General features: G+C 37.1%; 1 protein-coding gene across 1 annotated transcript; it reads left to right on the top strand.

Annotated features, from left to right (window-relative positions):
* The first annotated feature begins 1985 nt into the window (after nt 1-1985).
* On the top strand, nt 1986-19707 carry LOC115257294 (nuclear receptor subfamily 2 group E member 1). Its single transcript, XM_062858602.1, has 5 exons — nt 1986-2933; nt 3003-3203; nt 18693-18876; nt 18950-19053; nt 19189-19707. Exons 1-5 carry the CDS (start codon nt 2801-2803, stop codon nt 19587-19589), a joined length of 1023 nt encoding a protein of 340 aa, XP_062714586.1. The 5' UTR covers nt 1986-2800; the 3' UTR covers nt 19590-19707.
* The last annotated feature ends 69 nt before the right edge of the window (nt 19708-19776 follow it).

Here is a 19776-nt window from a genome sequence, read left to right as displayed (position 1 = left end):
ATCATACTGCCAATATGATTTCAATAGAAAACAGAACAATCGTTCACTGTTTATGAGTTGAAATTACATCAATGAATGTCACCCCATAACACGGTAGTTTTCTACGGTCAGAGAGAAAAAGTACGAGAGAAGAGAGGAGAGAGTTGTCAACAAAAACGTAAATAAAGTGGTGCACAATGGGATAATTTGTGAAAATATTGGGCAAAGTAGGAATTTAAATAAATTTAAAAATGCTTTATAAGAACAAATTGTGTTGGTGGGCATATACAATAAATCAAATGTGTGCCAAAATTCGAAGGCACAACTGCTATTTTAATACAGCTAATTTTGGAACATTTTTGTTAGTTTGTTTGACCAAGTCACACTACACTGTGCGCTGTCTCATTTGTTTGTTTTGAATGGGTGGTTTAGTGGGTTATTAGAGTTGGAGCCGAGCTTATTATTATGATCTCGAGCAACCTTCAACCTACGCTCCGTACAATACCTCACCCGACAAACTAGCCGCGGAGGAAATTGGGTAATCTACGCTGCAACTACGTGCGCACAGTTCCCTGCTCATCCATCTACTCTGCTTAACGGAGACATAGCCAGCCCGCTTCTCGCGAAAGGGTTAACCTCCCCCCTACCACTACCACCTTGTTGATTACTATTATTATTATTTGAACTCATTTTAAACGAGTACCACGGAAAAAAGGTCTGCCACGCCGGAGCCCTGTATTAACGCGGTAAGGGACAAAATACTGTGGGGTGTCCAGATACCAAAGGCTCCCCCCCCCTCAATCCCTCATTCCTCGGTACGGGTCGCTTGACGCCTTGAATTGGGGCTGGTAGTCCTATTCTTAATCGGGAACAACACGCCTAACTCACAGAAGAGGAGGGGGTCTTCAAGCCCCTGGGCTACTACCAGCCCTGCTGCCCCAAGGTTGCTTTATGTTGCTCATACCCATTTGCCAACCAATAAGTAAAAAAGAGTACGATGCGCTTTTCCGTGACTAAAAACCGAAAAAATACAAAATACACTGAACATAACTAGTTTTTTTTTGTGATGCCACTTATTGCTTCTTTTTTTTATTCTTCAATCACTTAACCCAATTTACAGCTCTTTTGTCCACTAGAGCACTGCGTGAGCGATTCCAATTGGAAGCTGTACTTACATTTTGTACAGCGCCTAAATGTATTCTATTCTAATTCTACAATATCGAACTGGTTGCCGTTGCGCTGCTTTATGGATTTATCCACCGATGAATCGAATTCATCGCGGTCCGAGAATTTTGACACTAGAGCGGGGTCTGTTCCAATCAGAATTGGACGATTCTGATTTGAACAGACCCCGCTCTAGTGTCAAAATTCTCGGACCGCGATGAATTTGGTTCATCGGTGGATAAGTCCATTCACTTTCTACCCTGACATGGTAGAATGATGAGCACGATGAAGCTGATGTGTGGCTGTTGGTTGTTTCTTTTTCCATTCCGATTGGGGGTCCATTATGAGTTGCCCTTCACCGATGTCCAACTATCCGGGTCCATTTGAGCCATAGACTCAGAAGAGGGTCAGTGTCAGCTACTCTCAGGGGGAAAAAGCAACTGACAAATTCGGATTTTGACGGCTACGCAGTCTTGTTAAATCAAAACGAGTTCGACAGTTAAAATTAGACAAAATCACAGCAAACAAAAAACGAAATACGTATCTTTCCCCTGAAGAAGACACCATCCAAAGTGTCGAAACGTCGGGTTAGATAACAACTCGTTTTGATTTAACAAGACTGCGTAGCCGTCAAAATCCGAGTTGCACAGAATACAGTCGATTCTACCCCATCTACGCAACTGACAAAAGTGCCGGGGATGGGATCGAACCCATGACCATCTGCTTATGAAACAAATGTGTGACTAATTGCGCCACGGGCCCCGGCTAACTTCTTGCTTCGCTTTCCCATGTACCGCTCTCGTTGAGGCGGGTATCAGGCACTAGCACTCGACTCCTGGAGGTGTTCTTCTGGTTCGTCCCTTTTTTATCTAGTACGATTCTTTGAAGCTTCGTCGTCGTTCATCACTCGAGAATTATTCCTACTAATAAATCGCAACCCTACAATTAATGGAGCAACAAACCGTACAAAGCTATAATATTTACGAAAACCAAACCCCTCACAATCAACAATAATCCGTCGGACAAAGTCCTGTCAACCGTGCTGAAGGAGTTGTTGTCAATTATGTTTAACATACGACAAGCATCCTCGGCGATCAGTGATTGCCGGGCATTAGACACGGGTTGGTGAACATCGTCTTTTGTGTGTTAACTACATATCACCGGTCATCCTGAGTTGACACACGGACGTCGTCGGCCGAGGGCAACAAAATGACTTGGTCATTTTCCGTATTATTTGCCTAGGCGCTTCCCCCTGTCTGGTGCCACCCACCGCACCAACTATCGCCGGACTCCACCAAGGACTAGAATGGTTTCTTCCTTCCCAACCAACCACCCGCAGGCAGTAATGAATCGTGTGGATGGGCAGCAAACATGTCAGGCATGGTGCAAAGATTTTCAGATTTTCCTTCCTTGATAAGACGAAACGAATGTCGCCACGGTTCGAAATAAATAAGTCATGTTAACACGTACCTAGGTACCTAGAGCCTGGACAAAGATGGGGAGCGGGAGGATACCGGAACAGATTGGCAGTTTAGTGGGCACTTGAAAGTTCCGCCGATAAATCTATATAAATGACGGTCAAACGGTCAGGAAGCGGCAGAACTAACTTGGTCAGGAAGGTGATTTCATATTTGAAGGTTTAGTGTAACCGGGTAACATGGCATCAGCCATGCTTTGTAAGGTTTGTGGAGATCGAAGTTCCGGAAAACACTACGGATCCATCTGCTGTGATGGATGTTCTTGCTTTTTCAAACGAAGCATCCGGAAGCGAGCATTCTACACCTGCATCTGTGAGTAAGGAACAGTTTGGTCGTGTACGTGACAATTTTTTTAAAGTCAGGATTTGCTTACAATCGCAGCTGGACAAGGAGGCTGTTCAGTGGATAAGGCCCGAAGGAATTGGTGCCCGTTTTGTAGACTACAGAAGTGCTTTCTAGTGGGAATGAATGCAGCGGCCGTGCAGGAAGAACGTGGACCACGGAAAAGTCGGAAGCTACATCCGCGGATGATGCTGAAAAGGCCTGTGTTGTTGAAGTTGTCAACGGAGCTGTCCAATAAAGGTAAGTACTGTACGAGATAAATATTAGTCCTGTTCAACGACGCAGGTTGAACTTGCTCGAAGTTGCTGCATCTTGCTCTTACCCATTAGTCAACAAACGTGTAAGAGTAGGATGCAGCAACTTCGAGCAAGTTCAACCTACGTCGTTAACTAGCTGTCAAACGTCGTACTGCCTGCCTACTGTGTTTTTTGACATGCAGCTTTGTAGAAATACAGGGGATGGCCAAAATTTTTGGGATAGGCAACTTTTTTTCTCTCACAAAAAAGTTCAACATGCTTTAACTTTTCATGGAGTACATCGAAAAATCTCAAATTTTGACTGTTTGTCAACCTATTATATGTGCATCATTGGTACAAATTTGGGCTCGATTGATTAATATTTCGCAAAGTTAGAACCGTTCGGCTAAAACACTCATTTTTGAGCTGTCATATCTCGGAAACCAGTGAACCGAATTGAATGAAATTTTGAACGTATACTAAAAATATGTAAATGCTTCACAAACTATTGAAACATATGTACTTTTTAAACGTTGAAAAAAGTTATCATGGATTGACCCTTTTTGGATTTTCCTCGAAAAAATGTAATTTTTTTACATCAATGTCAATAAATTTTAGTGTTGATATTCAAAGATTTTCCATTTCTGTTGTCAAGTTATCTCTAACAGGTATATTAGAGCCTATTTAGATTGATGGAAGAACACATTTAGTAATTTTTGTGTGGTATTGTAAATTTGACTTATTTTCCTCTATATAGGTAAAAATTTCCATCCGGTATAACTTAATTAGCCTTGAGAAAATATTACATTTTATAACGTCGTATTAAGTATCAATATGTTGTTGATAAACGTTAAAAAATTCGTTTAATTCGGTTCACTGGTTTCCGAGATATGACAGTTCAAAAAATAGTTGTCTAAATAATAGTGTTTTACCCGAATGGTTCTGAAAATGTCGATTTTTGATGTGAGCCAACTTATTTTCGTACAAAATTCACTTGCATTGTATGTATATTGACGATTTGCAGAAACCTCTGAGCATAACGTAGTGAAATACAGGATTCGCAGGTTTTCGTTAATTTCTCCGAAGAATCGAATCGCTGGTGCGAGCTGGCCATATAATATAAGTATGGAAACAAAATAAATTGTCAAAGATTGCAATGTTCTGCGTCGAATCATCATGAAGTGCGTAGTCATACTAACTCTTTTCGCGATCGTAATGAACATCAGCGAATCGTGACTCTTTTGAAAAGAGTCATGGCTCACTCACTCGGTTTCGCGAATCGATTCTTTGAGTCGATTCGCGAGTGAGTTACCCATCTCTAGTTCTAACTACGCGAAAAATTAATCAATTGAGCCCAAATTTGTACCAATGATGCACACATAATAGGTTGACAAACAGTCAAAATTTGAGATTTTTTGATGCACTCTCTGAAAAGTTACAGCATGTTGAATTTTTTTTGTGGGAGAAAAAAAGTTGCCTATCCCAAACATTTTGGCCATCCCCTGTATGTCCCGCAAAATGAATTTTCAAACATTCTCGTTTTCGTTACATTCCCGGTCGATATTTCCAATTAATTTTTCGTACGAACACGTCGGAGCACTGCACGAATGAAACACTGAAAGAATGTTGCAGATTCGTTGACCCGTTCCCGAGCCTATTCGTGACATACAAACAACATTCCATTTTTATTTATATAGATTTGGCATCTTGAATGCAATTCAGTGTTTTAATTATTGCTCAATACAATTTATTTTAGTACCGTAAACCGGGGTCAAATTGACCTTCGGGTCGAAATAGATCAGACGTTTTTTAGTTGTTTAAATTAAGAGTACTTTCAATAGCTTCCTCGCAAGGATCGAGCCTTTGGAATTAGATACTATGCGATATTTGCAATGAAACTGTTTATTAAAATATGTTTAAACATCTGATCAATTTGACCACGGTTTACGGTAACCCATTAAACTATTTATCCATTCTGAAACTCAAAGCAAGGACTATCATAGCTGTATGTTTTAACTACAGAGTCGTTGATCAATCTAAATGTGTTTGGACATTGCGTGAATAACTAGTTAAACTTATTTCCACTTGAAAATGACACTTGATTGATTTTTCAATGATATCAGCCCGCTCATTACATTTTGTCTTCGAAAATGTTACAATAAGTGTTGAAAAGTTCTTGCCAAACGAATATAGGATAATGAATGAACTTGATTACTCTTGAACCATTTGGAAGTAACAAACAAAATAGTTTTGGTGCACTTCTCAAATGACGGAAATTCTTCATAAAATTTAAGATGTTGAGTTTTGCCTTTCATAACAAGCAAAATTGCCGAAAACTCATGAAGTCAAGTTCATTGATTTTTTTTCAAGAACTTCGGAGTTCTGGGATTTCTTTAAGAATCTCTTCCTGAAGACTATGGAATCCATAGTCCATCACAACGATTATGGAATCATACCCAAAAATCCCCTTTATAAATTCCAAGTTTACTCCAAAGAATGGAAGATGATACTGATTTTTCTCCAGAAACTCCAACACGGTTATTTCAGGGATTTCTTGTTTTTTTTTCAGAAGTTTATATAGATGTTATATTATCTTCTGCAATGCAACCCTCTATGGTATGGTTAGAACCCATAAAGGACGCCTATTGAAATCATAACAGGAGTTCCTGAAGAAATTCTGGAAGCAGCTCTTGCAGGTTTCCCGGGAAAAAAAATCTTGAATGAATCCCAGAAAAAATCCTAGAAGGAACTTCTCACAATACTGAAAGGATTTCCTGGAGAAATCTCTGAAGAACACTTATTGTTATGTTTTGTGCTAACGCGAGAACTAACTGACATTTACAAGACGCGACGCAAGACAAGACAAACACTTATCGTTCTTACAATCGTCAAAGGGTTTAAAATTTACCTTATCTGTCGACCGGTTTCGGGCGCGATGTTGCCAATCTTCGGGACAATGTCCGACTGGTTACGTGTTGTCGTACGATGTTCGTACTCGTCCAGAGAAGAGAATTTTTTATTTACAGTTGTTATCCACCAGGTTGAAGAGACACGATGCGACACAATAACTAACTAAAAAATTCTTTTCTCTGGACGAGTACGAACATCGTACGACAACACGTAACCAGTCGGACATTGTCCCGAAGACTGGCAACATCGCGCCCGAAACCGGTCGACAGATAAGGTAAATTTTAAACCCTTTGACGATTGTAAGAACGATAAGTGTTTGTCTTGTCTCGCGTCGCGTCTTGTAAATCTCTGAAGGATTCTCAGATGTGACTGTTGACGACAGTTTTAGTCAAATGCTTCTGTAATTCAGGCTCACAGTTCGATTCCAGTACATTGTATTCAATTCTTATCAGCCCAGTATTCTAAAAGGATGAACATAACAGGAAAACCATAGATCGTGACCATTTTATGTTAATTCGAGAACATTTCAGGTTTTCCAACAAATTGTATAGCCATTCAGACTATAAAAGCCTACAAGGTGCACCATTAGATAACTAACTAGTTCGTAAATTAGCTAAAACTTGACTGTTCATTACCGTTTGTGAGATATATTGTTATTGGTACACACCACTTGACAATAAATATGTGTTTCGTGTATTAAACTGAACTCGTTTCCTGTTCGCGTATTCGTGAAGACGTTACCCTGTGGTCTGTGACCAATCTGTCCAACATTCGTGGCAAGGAACCACCAGATTCACGACATCGATCCTACAAACGTTGGAATATGCGTCAACAGTTACTTCTAGATCTAGATGAATCACAAAAAAACTCCTGTACGACTCTTAGAAAGAATACTTGGAGAAATTGTAACTAAGCAAGGGCCGTGTTACTTCCAGCAAAGATGAACCCCTGTCGTCAACCTCAGTGCCAGTTTGGCGTAGCTAGGATTTTTTCCTAGGGGGTGCCTAGGGGGTGCCAGTTTATTAGTTTTTCAACTACTAAAGCCGATTCATCCGACTTGCAAAATTTTTGGAACTCAACCATCAAGATTAACGTGAAATGTTTAAAATGTCAATTGGACTAATGTTGTATTTTTTGAGATCTAAAAACTCACTATGAGAACTACTAAATCTTCACAAAATTGAGACTAATAAAGGAGATTTGTAATTTCGTTCCAAACTTCACGTTCACCACGACAACCTCTGCATTGTATTACATGCACACAATCATTTAAATATAAGGAACTTTCCTAAGCAATTATAAGAATTATCACGTATTATTACGTGTTCGGTTGGTACGGAACATTATTGATAGATACAGAATTTGGGTTCTATTCGTTGAACACTACGTGAACATGAAAATAGTTTTACAGAGCAATTGTGAGTATGATTCTTAAAACTACCAAATATTCACAAAGTATGTAAAATACAAGAATTTGTAATTCTTCAGAGAATTTGCCGTCAATTTATTTGGGAATTGTTTCGCAATTTGTTATACAATTTGGATTACTTTTGAAAATCCCTCAGTAATTCCCATAGAATAAGTAATTGCTTCGACAGATCCTTTATATTCCCTTCGGACGTTTGAAACTTTCAGCACATCCTAAAAAAACCATCGGTAATTACATAAAAACTTCAACAGCAATTCCATTAGGAGTATAAGTGGCCTATTCTTAAATTTCATTTGCAAATCCTTCGGATTATTTCCCTTCGAGAAACGTTTTTTTTTTTTAATTGAGTCAGCAATTCTTTTGTTATTTTATTTAATTACTCCAGCAAATCCTCCGGCAATTCCTCTGGGAACTTCCTTGAATATTTTGTTGGGAATGTCTTAGCCAACTCTTTCTGCACTTTTTTTGAATTTTATTCGGTGCTATTTTTTAATTTCTTTGCATTTGTTAATCCATATTCATTTTAAAAGTTCTTTAACGAATCTCTCGGCAATCTCTTTGAAAACTCCTTCGGTAATACTTTTTACTACTGCATCAGTTTCTTTCGGAATACCTTCGGCAATTCCGATGGACGTTACTTGGTAAATTACATTGAAAATTTCATCTGGCAAAATTTTTGGAGCTTCTATTGTCATTACTTGGGGAAGTTTTCTGCAATTTCTTAAGAAATCCCCCCAATAGATTTCTTAGAATTTTCCTTCGGAGGGGCAATTCTTTCGAACATTTCTTCGAAATTTCCAAAAACTAATTGTTTTATTCATTCTTATTTTTTTTTTTTTTTTTTTGATGATTTTACCCACGACAGTTCCTTGGGAAACTCTTCACGTATTTCTTTGAGAAATGCTTTCAAAACTCCTTCTGCATATTTTTTGAAAATTCCTTTGTAAATATTTTTAATTGAAATTTATTCGGTAACTCCTATAGAATATGTTTTGCCTTTTTTGAGGGATATTCGGCCATTTTCCTTGAAAATCAGGAATTCCTTTGGTATTTATTACAAGAATTTCTTTTGAAACTCCATTGAAAACTATTATTTTTATTATGCTTTTTTTGAACTATTAATTTGGAAGAAGGAAATGCTCCTTCGAATAGTCTTTAGTAGGCAAATTTTATAGGACTTAATCTGGCAATTCATTTGGAAATTTCTTAGTTTTTCGGGAATTTCCTAGAGTTTTCCTTTGAGAATTTCTTCGAGAATTCCTTTGAAAATCGATTGAGAAAAACCACTCATAAATTTCTTTAGATATTCTTTTGGACTTTGCAATTCCTTTGTAAAATAATTTTGTTCTATTAATTGAGATTTTTTGGATTTCCAAAGAAATTATTTGAGAAATTTTCAATGGTATTTTCTGAGAAAATTTTCAAAGGAATGCACGAAGAAGTTCACAATTCACAGTGCAAGAAGAACTCCGGAAGATAACGCCGAAGCAATTGTGGAAAGAATCCTTAAAATAACTATCTGAAGAATTTGCAAATTATTGGCCTAAGAAATTTCCTTGGAAATTTCCAGAAGAATGGCCAAATAATTTCCAATTAATTTTTCAAAGAAGATTTCAAGATATTAAAAAAAAACCGAAGTAATTCACAAAGGGATCGTTGAAGAAATTCTCGATGATATAGAACAAGCAATTTCCAAAGAAATTTCTGAATACATTTCAAAAGTAAAAGCCGGAAAAAACTTTAAAAAAATCGCCGAAACAAATTGCCAAGGAAATTTGCAAAGTAATTGCAAAAGGATATGCTGAAGGAATTTCAGAGGAATCGTTGTTGAAAATTCGAAGCAAATTTCCTATGAAATTGCTGATCAAAATTCAATGAAACTATAACAGAATTAAAAAAAAAACATATCAAGCAGGCCGAAGCTAAAATCAAAAAATTACCAAGCCAACATCAAATAAATTCACTCGGAAATTCCCAAAGAAAATGACGAAGGAGTTTCAAGTTTCCGTTTTAGAATTTCTGACTATATTTCTAAATTAATATTCGACACATTTCCCAAAGGAATTCACGAATAATTTTCAAAACCATTACAAATCAATTATCAAAATTCAAATATTCACAGGAATAATCAAATCATCTCCCGAATAAACTGCCCACAAAATTTTCAAAAGTTTTACTGAAGAGAATACCAAATGAATTCTCAAAGAGGTTCACAATGGTTTAAATTATAACCCACTTGATTTCAAACAAAAACTGAGTTAGATTAAAAATAAAACAAAATATTGATATGTACTTTCATCACCATTATTGATGGTCTACAATATATCTTGTTTCATATTCGGTAATACCATATTCTCTATATTACGAGAACCGAATAATGCCTAGTTCGAACCAAAAATACAACATTTACTATACGCAATTTTGTGGGTTTTCCAGTTTCTTCAGAAAAAAGAGCTTTTTCGTATAAAATTTAAAAAAAATCAATACATTTTTTAATTTAAAAACCCAATTGCTAATAAAATTATCAAAGATTGTCTTAGTGATCGCGACGATCAGGACAATAGATAATCAGCGGTTTACGCCGTTAAACGAATCCCCTACTGTGTTTTAAGTACCTACTTACTAAGAGTTGTTTTGGTTTTCAAAATACAGTTTTGGTTAGATCTAGTTTTGGTGCAATCTAGAGTGCGATGCCTAGATGAACTCAAAGGCTGTCAAACCACCACAAAATTGGCAAGACAGAGTTTGCCGGGACAGCTAGTACATTATACATTCGTGTTAATTACCCCCAAATTATTACTGTACCGATTGATTATTTAAAGTTAAAATTTTAATGTGAGTCGTACACCGCACTTCCTGCTTCCAAAAGATATTATTTCGCTTATCTTTGTTCTGAGCACAATTAGCTAGGATTCATTGTCGTCACTTGATTTACAGAAAATTGGTCTGTTAACTGTTTTTACAGTTGAAGTGTCCAAAACGTAAATTTGGTAGGGTAATTTTCCAATTGTTTCACGGCTAAAAATTTGCTAATTATTGCACACCTCATAAGAACAACATGAAGTGTGCAACAATAGGCGAGTTTTTAACCGTGCAACAATTGGAAATGGGTAAATCCCGGGTGTAGCTTATATTTTGTTCAAATGCACAAATTATAAATATTTGAATTGTTATATGAAGTTTTCAATTTTAGGTGACTGTCAAGGAAAAAATCTAGGGGGTGCCAAATTTATTCTAGGGGGTGCCAGGCACCCCTGGAACCCCCCCTAGCTACGCCAATGCAAGACGCTCGTAACACTCCGTGGAAAGAAAACACGGTACTCCGTATATGCTCGCGCACTTTCATTCTACTTTCTTGGCGTCCTCCTTTACTACCACTTCCCTCTAGCAGTGTGGCGTCAACCCTCAACACCGGACGACGCCCCCACTTTCTTAAAGCTCTACTCCAAACTTATTCTTTTCGTATTTCTTCGCACTCTCTTTGGGGCTCCGCGCATAGCACGTCTTTGCTGCTGCTCCCTGCTCCTTTCACCTGTCCGCTGGTTCTTTCTCTTCTGTATGCTGGGCCACGGGGTAGGCGATTCTTCTCCTTCCTAACTCATTCTTTTTGAAGTAGGTACCGTAATCCGGGGTCATATTGATCCCTTTAAAACAACTATTGGGGATAACATTACTGGCAATTTAAAAATTGCCAAAAGAATTGGGTTTTTAAATTAGGAAAAATGTATTATTTTTTATTTTATACGAAAGAGCACCTTTTTCTGAATCACTATGATTTTTTCAGATATTTGAACTTTATTTTGGTACCTAAAATCAATTTCAAATAGATTTTTCGAAATCACCTTTTGACAGCTGAGCAACTGCTTGACAGCTCCGCCCAGTACAAAATGCGACGAGAGGTGATTCGACAAATGGCTCCCATACAAACTTCAAACTGATTTTTAAATAGGTTCCCGAGCACCAAAATTCATGGAAATTTGGATTTCGGCTCAGTTTTGCATGCAGATTCTGAATATGTAATTATCTCAACACCGCTAAAGAAGCCAATTTCTGGAAAATCAGTAACCAGTGGATCTCCAAGAAACCATGTGACAGAATTTTGTTTAACAAATTTAAACTTTTAATTAAATTACTTCAAAAATAAAAAAAATTGAAGATGTTACTTTGGGGCGAAATTGATCAGTATACAAATAAGCATCGGTAAGAAAGAAAAATTTCCTTATTAACTTAATTTTGCTCTTCTAAACCCGAATAACGCAAATAAAAAGAAAATCGGGTTAAGTACGGTTCCTTTGAATTCCACTAAGAATTTGCATCCTCTGACAGATACGTATTTCGACCTCAACTGTAAGGTCGTCTTCAGTGTCTTGTACTTGACTCGACAAGTTGAGGTCGAAATACGTATCTGTCAAAGGATGAAAATTCTTAGTGGAATTCAAAGGAACCGTACTTAACCCGATTTTCCTTTTATTTACAGATATTCCCCTAACAAGCCCAGGTTAATCATCACCGAATAACGCGTCAAAACTCTTACAACTAGTGAATTTGACACTTAAAATGCAAAATTATATTTTGAAATTTCCCCTAATAACGCCTAAAGGTAGACAATTTCCTATGATATAAGTAATTTCTGTTATAATAAATGACTTTTCCCTAAAAAAAGAACTTTTTTTAACGTTTTCATCTTCAGAAAGCTTCATAACTTTCCAACCAAAGTTCCACAAAAATGTTAAAACAAAAAAAAATACGGGAAGTCCTAATGGTAATCGATTGTTTAGAAGCAATGATTTCAGCTAGATGAGAAATACATTGCAAATTCCTAAAAAGAAATAAGGCAAAACTAGCCTTTTTTCTAAAAAATAAAAGTCTAAACTCATCTCTAGACATCTACGAATTAGTTGAGGTAAGAAGTTTGAAATCATTGCGACGCTAAGAAGTTCCTGGTATGCAATTACAATGTAGTACCCAAATGATCAATTTCACCTCGCTGATCAATTTGACCCCGTTTTACGGTACTAAGCGAGTCTCTTTTAACGGGTTTTTAATAAAATCCTTGGCGGTATTATCATTAGGTCCACAAACACATTTTCCTACATATTATCAAATATCATAAATTTACTTCAAATCTTTGGTATTATTTGTATATAATGACATTCTTGGAGGCAAATACTCTTCACAAATTTTTGTAGAGAGTTTTATGTCCTCTGATATATTTCAGGGACATGGGTTCACTGATTAGGTAGGAAAAGAACGATGTGATTTCAAGTGAGATAAAAAAAACGATCTGTTTAGCTTGGAGTTTCAGCATAGACTGAATGTCTACATTTTAAAGCCATTTTAGAGTCCACAAATGAACAGAATGTTTCGAACATTCTGAGATCAATACAGAGAGAACTCTCCATATATTTCATCAAGAATTCTTCTAAAGTTCTAAAAAAATGTCCCTGCCTCATAAACTCCTCCATGGATTATTTAAGAAATTTCTCCGAGGATTCTGTCAGAAAACCATCGATGGATTCCACACATTCTAATAGCATTTTATTTTTAGATAAAGAAGAATCAAAAATTCTTTCAGAAATTTCTCCAAGGATTCTTCGAAAAAAACCAAATGTTTCTTCAAAAATATTTTTTAGAGATGCTTTTAGTTCCTCCATAAATCACTCAAAGAATTTCTATGGAGAGCCTCCTGAAATTCTTACTCGGATTTTTCTCGGATTCTTTAAAAAAAATAGGAATATCTTCAGTAACAATTCCTAGAAAATTTTAGATATATTCCTTTGGAAATTTCAAAAAGCCTTTACAGAAATTTAAGTATTTCTCCAATATTCTATCAGGAATTCCTTTCAAAATATCTTCATGAATGCCTCTGGGAATTTTTTCAGAACATCCTCTTGATTTTTTTCTAAATATTTATAAACAAATCATTGTAGGAATTCCATCAAGGGTTTCTGAAGGAGAGTTTCTCAAATTTTTTGGCAACTCTTTCTAGAAATATTTGAGACAATTTCCTGGGATTATTTCACATAATCCTGCAGGGATTCGTTCAAGAATAACTCCAGAGATTTTTTCAGGAGCTAGATAGACAACTTATTCAAAAATATCTCCAAGGATTCCTTCAGAAGTTCCTTCATGGAATGCATCAAGAACTGACTAAGGAATTCCTTCGGAAATACTTCCAATGGTCCTCCAGGAATCCTTAAGAAAATTTCGTCGGGGATTACCGAAGAAATGCCTAGAAGGTTTTTTTTTGTAAAATTCCTCCTCCGGTCCATTTTAATATAAATATCTCCTGGATTTCCTTCAGAGATTTCTCCGGGAATTCATTGAGATATTCCTCCACAGATATTTTCAGAAGTATTTTATGAAATGACATAAAACATGTTGGAGTTATTCTTCTAACCTTGAAGGAATTGTTATAGAAATGTTGAAAAAAAAATCTGATGAGATTTGATTTCATAGAAACAATTCCAGAAACAATCGTTGGAGGAGCTCCTGGAGAAGTCCTTGTGGAATACCTAGAGGAACGCCCCTCCATAGTGATAACACTGCGAAACAAAAAATAATTATTGGTCTGTCCCAAGAGCAAACTTTTGTGTCTCCGACAGATTTTGGACCGCTGAATCCGAATCCGGGTTCAAATTTTTTCTCCAGCACGTCACAATTTTGAGCTATACCTCAATTTCTAGGGCAAAATATGCGATTTTGGGCTTTTTTGATTGCAAGCCATTAAGCATAGAAATATTTTTTTGAGCAATCCAAGGGTAAATTGGTCAATTAACATCTGAATTCACGACTTATGTAAAATATTTCGTTTTTCCAATTGAAAGTTCATAGATTTAAGTATTTTATGTTAGTATGTAAACTTGCATGCAACTTTTGAAAGGTGACTTGTATGGGAAATATCGTACTTAACATAAATTGATAAAACTATCAAATTTGATTTTGTAAAACGAAATATTTTGATGATGATGATGAAATATTTTGCATGAGTTGTTAATTTAGATGTTAATTGACCAATTTACCTTTTGATTATTTAAAAAATGTATTTCCATGCTTAATGGCTTGCAGTCAAAAAAGCCCAAAATCGCATGTTTTGCCCCATAAATTGAGGTATAGCTCAAAATTGTGATGTGCTGGAGCAAATCTGAGCCCAGATTCCGGTTCTTCGGCCCAAAATCTGTCAGAGACACATAAGTTTGCTCGGAGGGCCCATATAGCCGAGGCGGTAAACGCACGGGTATTCAGCATGACCATGCTGAGGGTGACGGGTTCGATTCCCGGTCGGTCCAGGATCTTTTCGTAAAGGAAATTTCCTTGACTTCCTTGGGCATAGAGTATCTTCGTGCCTGCCACACGATATACGCATGCAAAATGGTCATTGGCAGAGGAAGCTCTCAGTTAATAACTGTGGAAGTGCTCATAGAACACTAAGCTGAGGAGCAGGCTCTGTCCCAATGAGGACGTTACGCCAAAAAGAGAGAGAGAGAGACTCCAAGGCATTTAGTTTATGACGTATTAGCAAGATAATTGACCTTAAAAGTTTATTTATTTGTGAAATTCGGAGAAATATTATAAAAAAATGTCCCGATAAGGAGAAGCGACGATAAACAAATTTATTTAAGAAAACTGATATCTGTAAACACTCAAACGTCAAACTGCAAACACTCCAATATGGCTCAGAATTATTGTTAGAAATGTTCAAATTATTGCATAAAATGTCATGAATAAATTAAGTATATTGGTTTTTGGTTGGTTAAACTTTAAAATGGGATGGATAAAAGCAAAAATAAATAGTTCTGCATTGAAATAAAGACGTGCCCTAATGTCTGTGGAGTATACCTGTTTGATACTAGCATTACTAAAGACTGCCCCAGAAAGTATGGATGCACCTAATCTTCAGATGTCTGGGCCTGATAAATGGTTCTTGTTTCAGGCTTTGTTTTGTCTGTTTCTGCGTACTATAGGATCGATAATAGAAACGTTCTTTGCCACGATGAACATTGGAATACGAAATGATAACTTTTTTGGTCATAACCCGCTCTGTGTAAGTTAGACTTTTTTTCTTGCGGTCAAATACCTTCCTTCTAAGTCTATCCAAACGAGGGTAAGCAGGACCTTTATTTTTAACCCAATTTTTGCGTATGTTGAAACGTGTTCTTCCTACCGTGATTCCTGTTTGCTGCTTACATGGTTTTCTCACTTACCCTTTCCACATTTTGCTCGTTTCCTAAGTGTACATCATTTGTGCACAATTTTTTGACGGTATTGCGCTAAAAGTTTATGTATTTTGAAACAAACTGTTGGAATCGTATAAACCACTGCACACATGTTGAGAGAATAGGTTGATCAACAGGATGCAGCCTTCAAAAAGAACTAGTCATCAATATTTTTTTAATGTCAGTATTTTGTCTTTGCGTCCATACTTTCTGAGGCGGTCTTTAAATGAGTTAGAAGACTGCAAAGTGAAAGAATTGCAGGAAGTGTAAAATTTTTTGTACCCTGTTTATTCAAAAGCAGATGCTCATACAAAAATGCAAGATATGGTCAAACAATTGGCTTATTTCATTTATTCTGAAGAAATATATTATGAATGAGTCTTAGTTGTGAACCACATTCATTTTTAACATGATTTATTTGAAAAGAATGTCTAAACTATGAAACAAGTAGTTCATTTCCGTGCCATTTTTCGAAATATGAGCCATCCAATGTATGTTATTTCAGCCAGAATACAGTCTAGAAGATACTGGGAGCTATTAGAAGAAGTAAAAGTAGTAAGCGCTGTGATTTATGCAAGTGAAAACATCATATTTCATCAAAACAATAGGGTGGGGCGGGGCAAGATGGGTCGCGGGGCAAGATGGGTCAGTGCCATTTTCGGGCGCATTACTCATGTTTTTATTATGTTAATAATTTTGTTAGATGACTAGCGTGAATATACAAAAATTTGGGGCATTGATTGAAAAATTATTCACTCTCATTGGAAATAAAATGGTTTTTAGCCATTTTTATTATGCGATACATTCCATATAATCTCCATATAAACGGCCGCGGGGCAAGATGGGTCACCTTCAATTTTGAACATATTCTTGGAGCATTCAAAAGTTATTTATTTTTTGTTACAAGACTATCTCATAAATGACTTCAATCAAGTGGAATGAACGCTCAAAATTATAACATAAAATTATGATAATTTTTTAGGGAAAACATCTATTTTCAAGTCGCCTTAGGACCACTCAAATCGTAAAGATTTTTATACTCCAAATAAATTTATAAAATGTTTACTAGTAGCTCTTGTTTACTCAGTATGGATATGGAGAATATATGCATGCGGAACAAATCTTATATTTTGACGTTTTTCGTTGAGAAAACACTTTTCGCACTTTTTTCACGGCGCAAAATCGATCACTTTTTAAAACTGCTTGTTTACCATCATATTTTGTATTTAATGAACTTTTTATCGACCTTTAGCATAGCTAACTAGTGTATTGAAGAGAAGCGGACGAATACAAACCAATACGATTTGTATTTACAAAGTTATGGCGATCCATCCTTAGGTGACCCATCTTGCCCCGCCCCACCCTATTTAAATACGTGATTTTTTGATGGTTTGCGTTATTTTTTTTCTGTTTTAGCTTTAACAATGTTTTTAAACATTGTTTTTCGTAAATTTTCATCCTGATTTGGTCATGAAACTTTCATTAGATTCTTTTGAAACACTTCCGATAAAAATAACTACATCAAATCTCAATGGGGCACGTTCGGTGTAGTACTAGATTTGTAGTAATGAGCTGAATTTTTGTATGGTGAGAAGGTCAATTCTCCGTTTCTGAAAAGAAATGGTGCAAAAAGCGTGGGTATTATGATTCCTTGTCTAATTTGATGCTGTTTGAGCAAAACTTTGGATAACTATATTGTTTATGTTGCAAGAAATGGAGAAAACAACAACACTGTTGCCCAAAGTTTTGCTCAAACAGCATCAAATTAGGCCAGGAATCATAATACCCACGCTTTTTGCACCATTTCATTGCAGAAACGGAGAATTGACCTTCTCACCATACTAAAATTCAGCTCATTACTACAAATCTAGTACTTCACCAATCTATCCTATTTGGTAACATTTACAATATTATGACATATTTATATGAGAGGCATGCAAAATTAATATGGCAACACTTCCAAAAACGATCTAATTCATGATAAACAAGTCGATCTGTATTGCAGATCACCATACAAAATGACTTTGTTGGATATTTTTCGAAATTTGATAGTTTTTTATCATGGAATTCTTAAAATTGTACAAACGGCTAAACGAATTTCTATCACTGTATTACTTACAGACTCACCATCTGTTCATTGATTTTAAAGCAGCGTACGCAGCTCATTCAATTTTGCTGTTCAACATTGCACTCGAAGGAGCAATTAGGAGGTCTGGCGTGCAGAGGAACGGCACCATCATCACACGGTCGCACATGCTCCTCGGTTTTGCGGACGATATTGATCCTATCGGTATCGATCGTAGGGCAGTGGAGGAAGCTTATGCTCCTCTGAAGAGAGAGACAATGGCTTAACGGTTAACTCTACCAAGACGAAGTACATGATATTGGGCAGAGACAGAGGCAGATCCTGTGGTGTTAGTGCTATGGTAGTAAAAATTTGCGATCTCTACATGTTCGGGGAAACTGGAGGAACATTGCCCCAGACCGACGAAGATAATGTTCTACTATACTCTCGGCGTTGGAGTAAAATTACTTTGTAGCCAACAAGGTATTCAGGTAGATAGATGCGAATATTAGAACGGGACATGCCACAAAATTACAGCTTAAACTAGCTATTAGATGCTGTGGCTTAACTTCCTCAACAGCGGGGAGGAAAAAAATAAAATCTTCGATTTGACCTTCTTATAAACCACGCTGGGTCTCCGGAACCGATTATGCAAATTGGTCAGCCGATGAATTTTATGAAACGGGAATGATTTAAAATTGCTGTGCGCTGTGATAAGTTTTTATGAAAAGTGTTTAGTGGAAATCTAAGAAAATTGTGTCAAATGAACATCTGTATTTGTGTACTTACGCTAGGGACAAACATGTTTAAAAAGAACTAAACTATCCATTTACCGTAATTCAAATGATAAACCCGATATTTTAATATTTTCAGATACCCTCCCAACGCAAATCTTGGTCCAGGTGCTCGCAGCATGCATCCGCCAGGCTCGGGCAAACGAAAGCTTCGCCACCTTTAGCCGTGAGCAACAAAATCAAATTCTTCAACACGTTTGGTTCGAGTGCTTCATCCTGAGAGTTGCCAACTGGTCCATCGATATATCCTCCATCGTTGAGAGGTTTGTTCGATATCATCAATCCAATTAATGCGTACTTATGTACATCAACACACGTTTCTCCCAATAATAGCAGATGTGCCGATGAACAACTTCGAACTATTGTGCGGCAAACAAAGGCACTTCAAGTGGACTTAATCGAACTTTCTCTGCTGGAAACAATGATACTTTGTCGGAAAGGTAAATACCGGCATTTTATCAAGCAACATTCGATTGAACTGCACTTCCCCAGCAGAAACTTTTCCTGTGTAGAGACCAATCCGAGCGGAAAATCTTCCTAAACAATCGTTTAATCTCACTTCCTTCCCCCCGCAGAATACGGCTTGAGTGCCAAAGAAGTTCAACAACTGGAAAGCACATCCGAGACGGCACTGATCGCCTTAGGCCACTACAGCATGCAACAGATGAGCATCGTCGGTACTCCAGCTTCTCCATCGCCAATATTGGGTTATCCGACCGGCAGAGCAGTCGCCACCCTTCGACCGCTGTCCCCATCCCCATCGTTGACGACGTCCAGCATCGGCAGTAGTGGGACCAGTTGCACTGCGCTTTCATCGTCGTCCTCATCGTTGTTACCCTTTTCGTGCTACCGTCTGGGCAGACTGCTGCTGGGATTAAGAGGTTTATCTATGCACTGCTATGAGTCTTCGGTACGTGCCATGTTTCATGAGGTCACCGGCGACGGTCTAATGGAGCACTTTATAATCAAATTATAGGCGGAATGTCGGGATACACATAGTGTCGTGCTCCGAACTGAGCGTTAAAGCGTGGTGGGTTAGATTTGCCACCTGATGTGCCTTAAATCCCGCAAGAAGAAAACGATTATCGAACCAATTCAGTGTTGCATTTTTACTGCGGTTTGATGACAGAAAGACCATTATTAATAATAATCTGTGTAACGGG

This window comes from Aedes albopictus, chromosome 3, assembly GCF_035046485.1.
Source record: "Aedes albopictus strain Foshan chromosome 3, AalbF5, whole genome shotgun sequence".
In the NCBI taxonomy this organism is placed as follows: Eukaryota; Metazoa; Arthropoda; class Insecta; order Diptera; family Culicidae; genus Aedes; species Aedes albopictus.
Note: the sequence above shows the minus strand (reverse complement) of the source record. Positions and strands in the feature narration are given on the sequence as shown.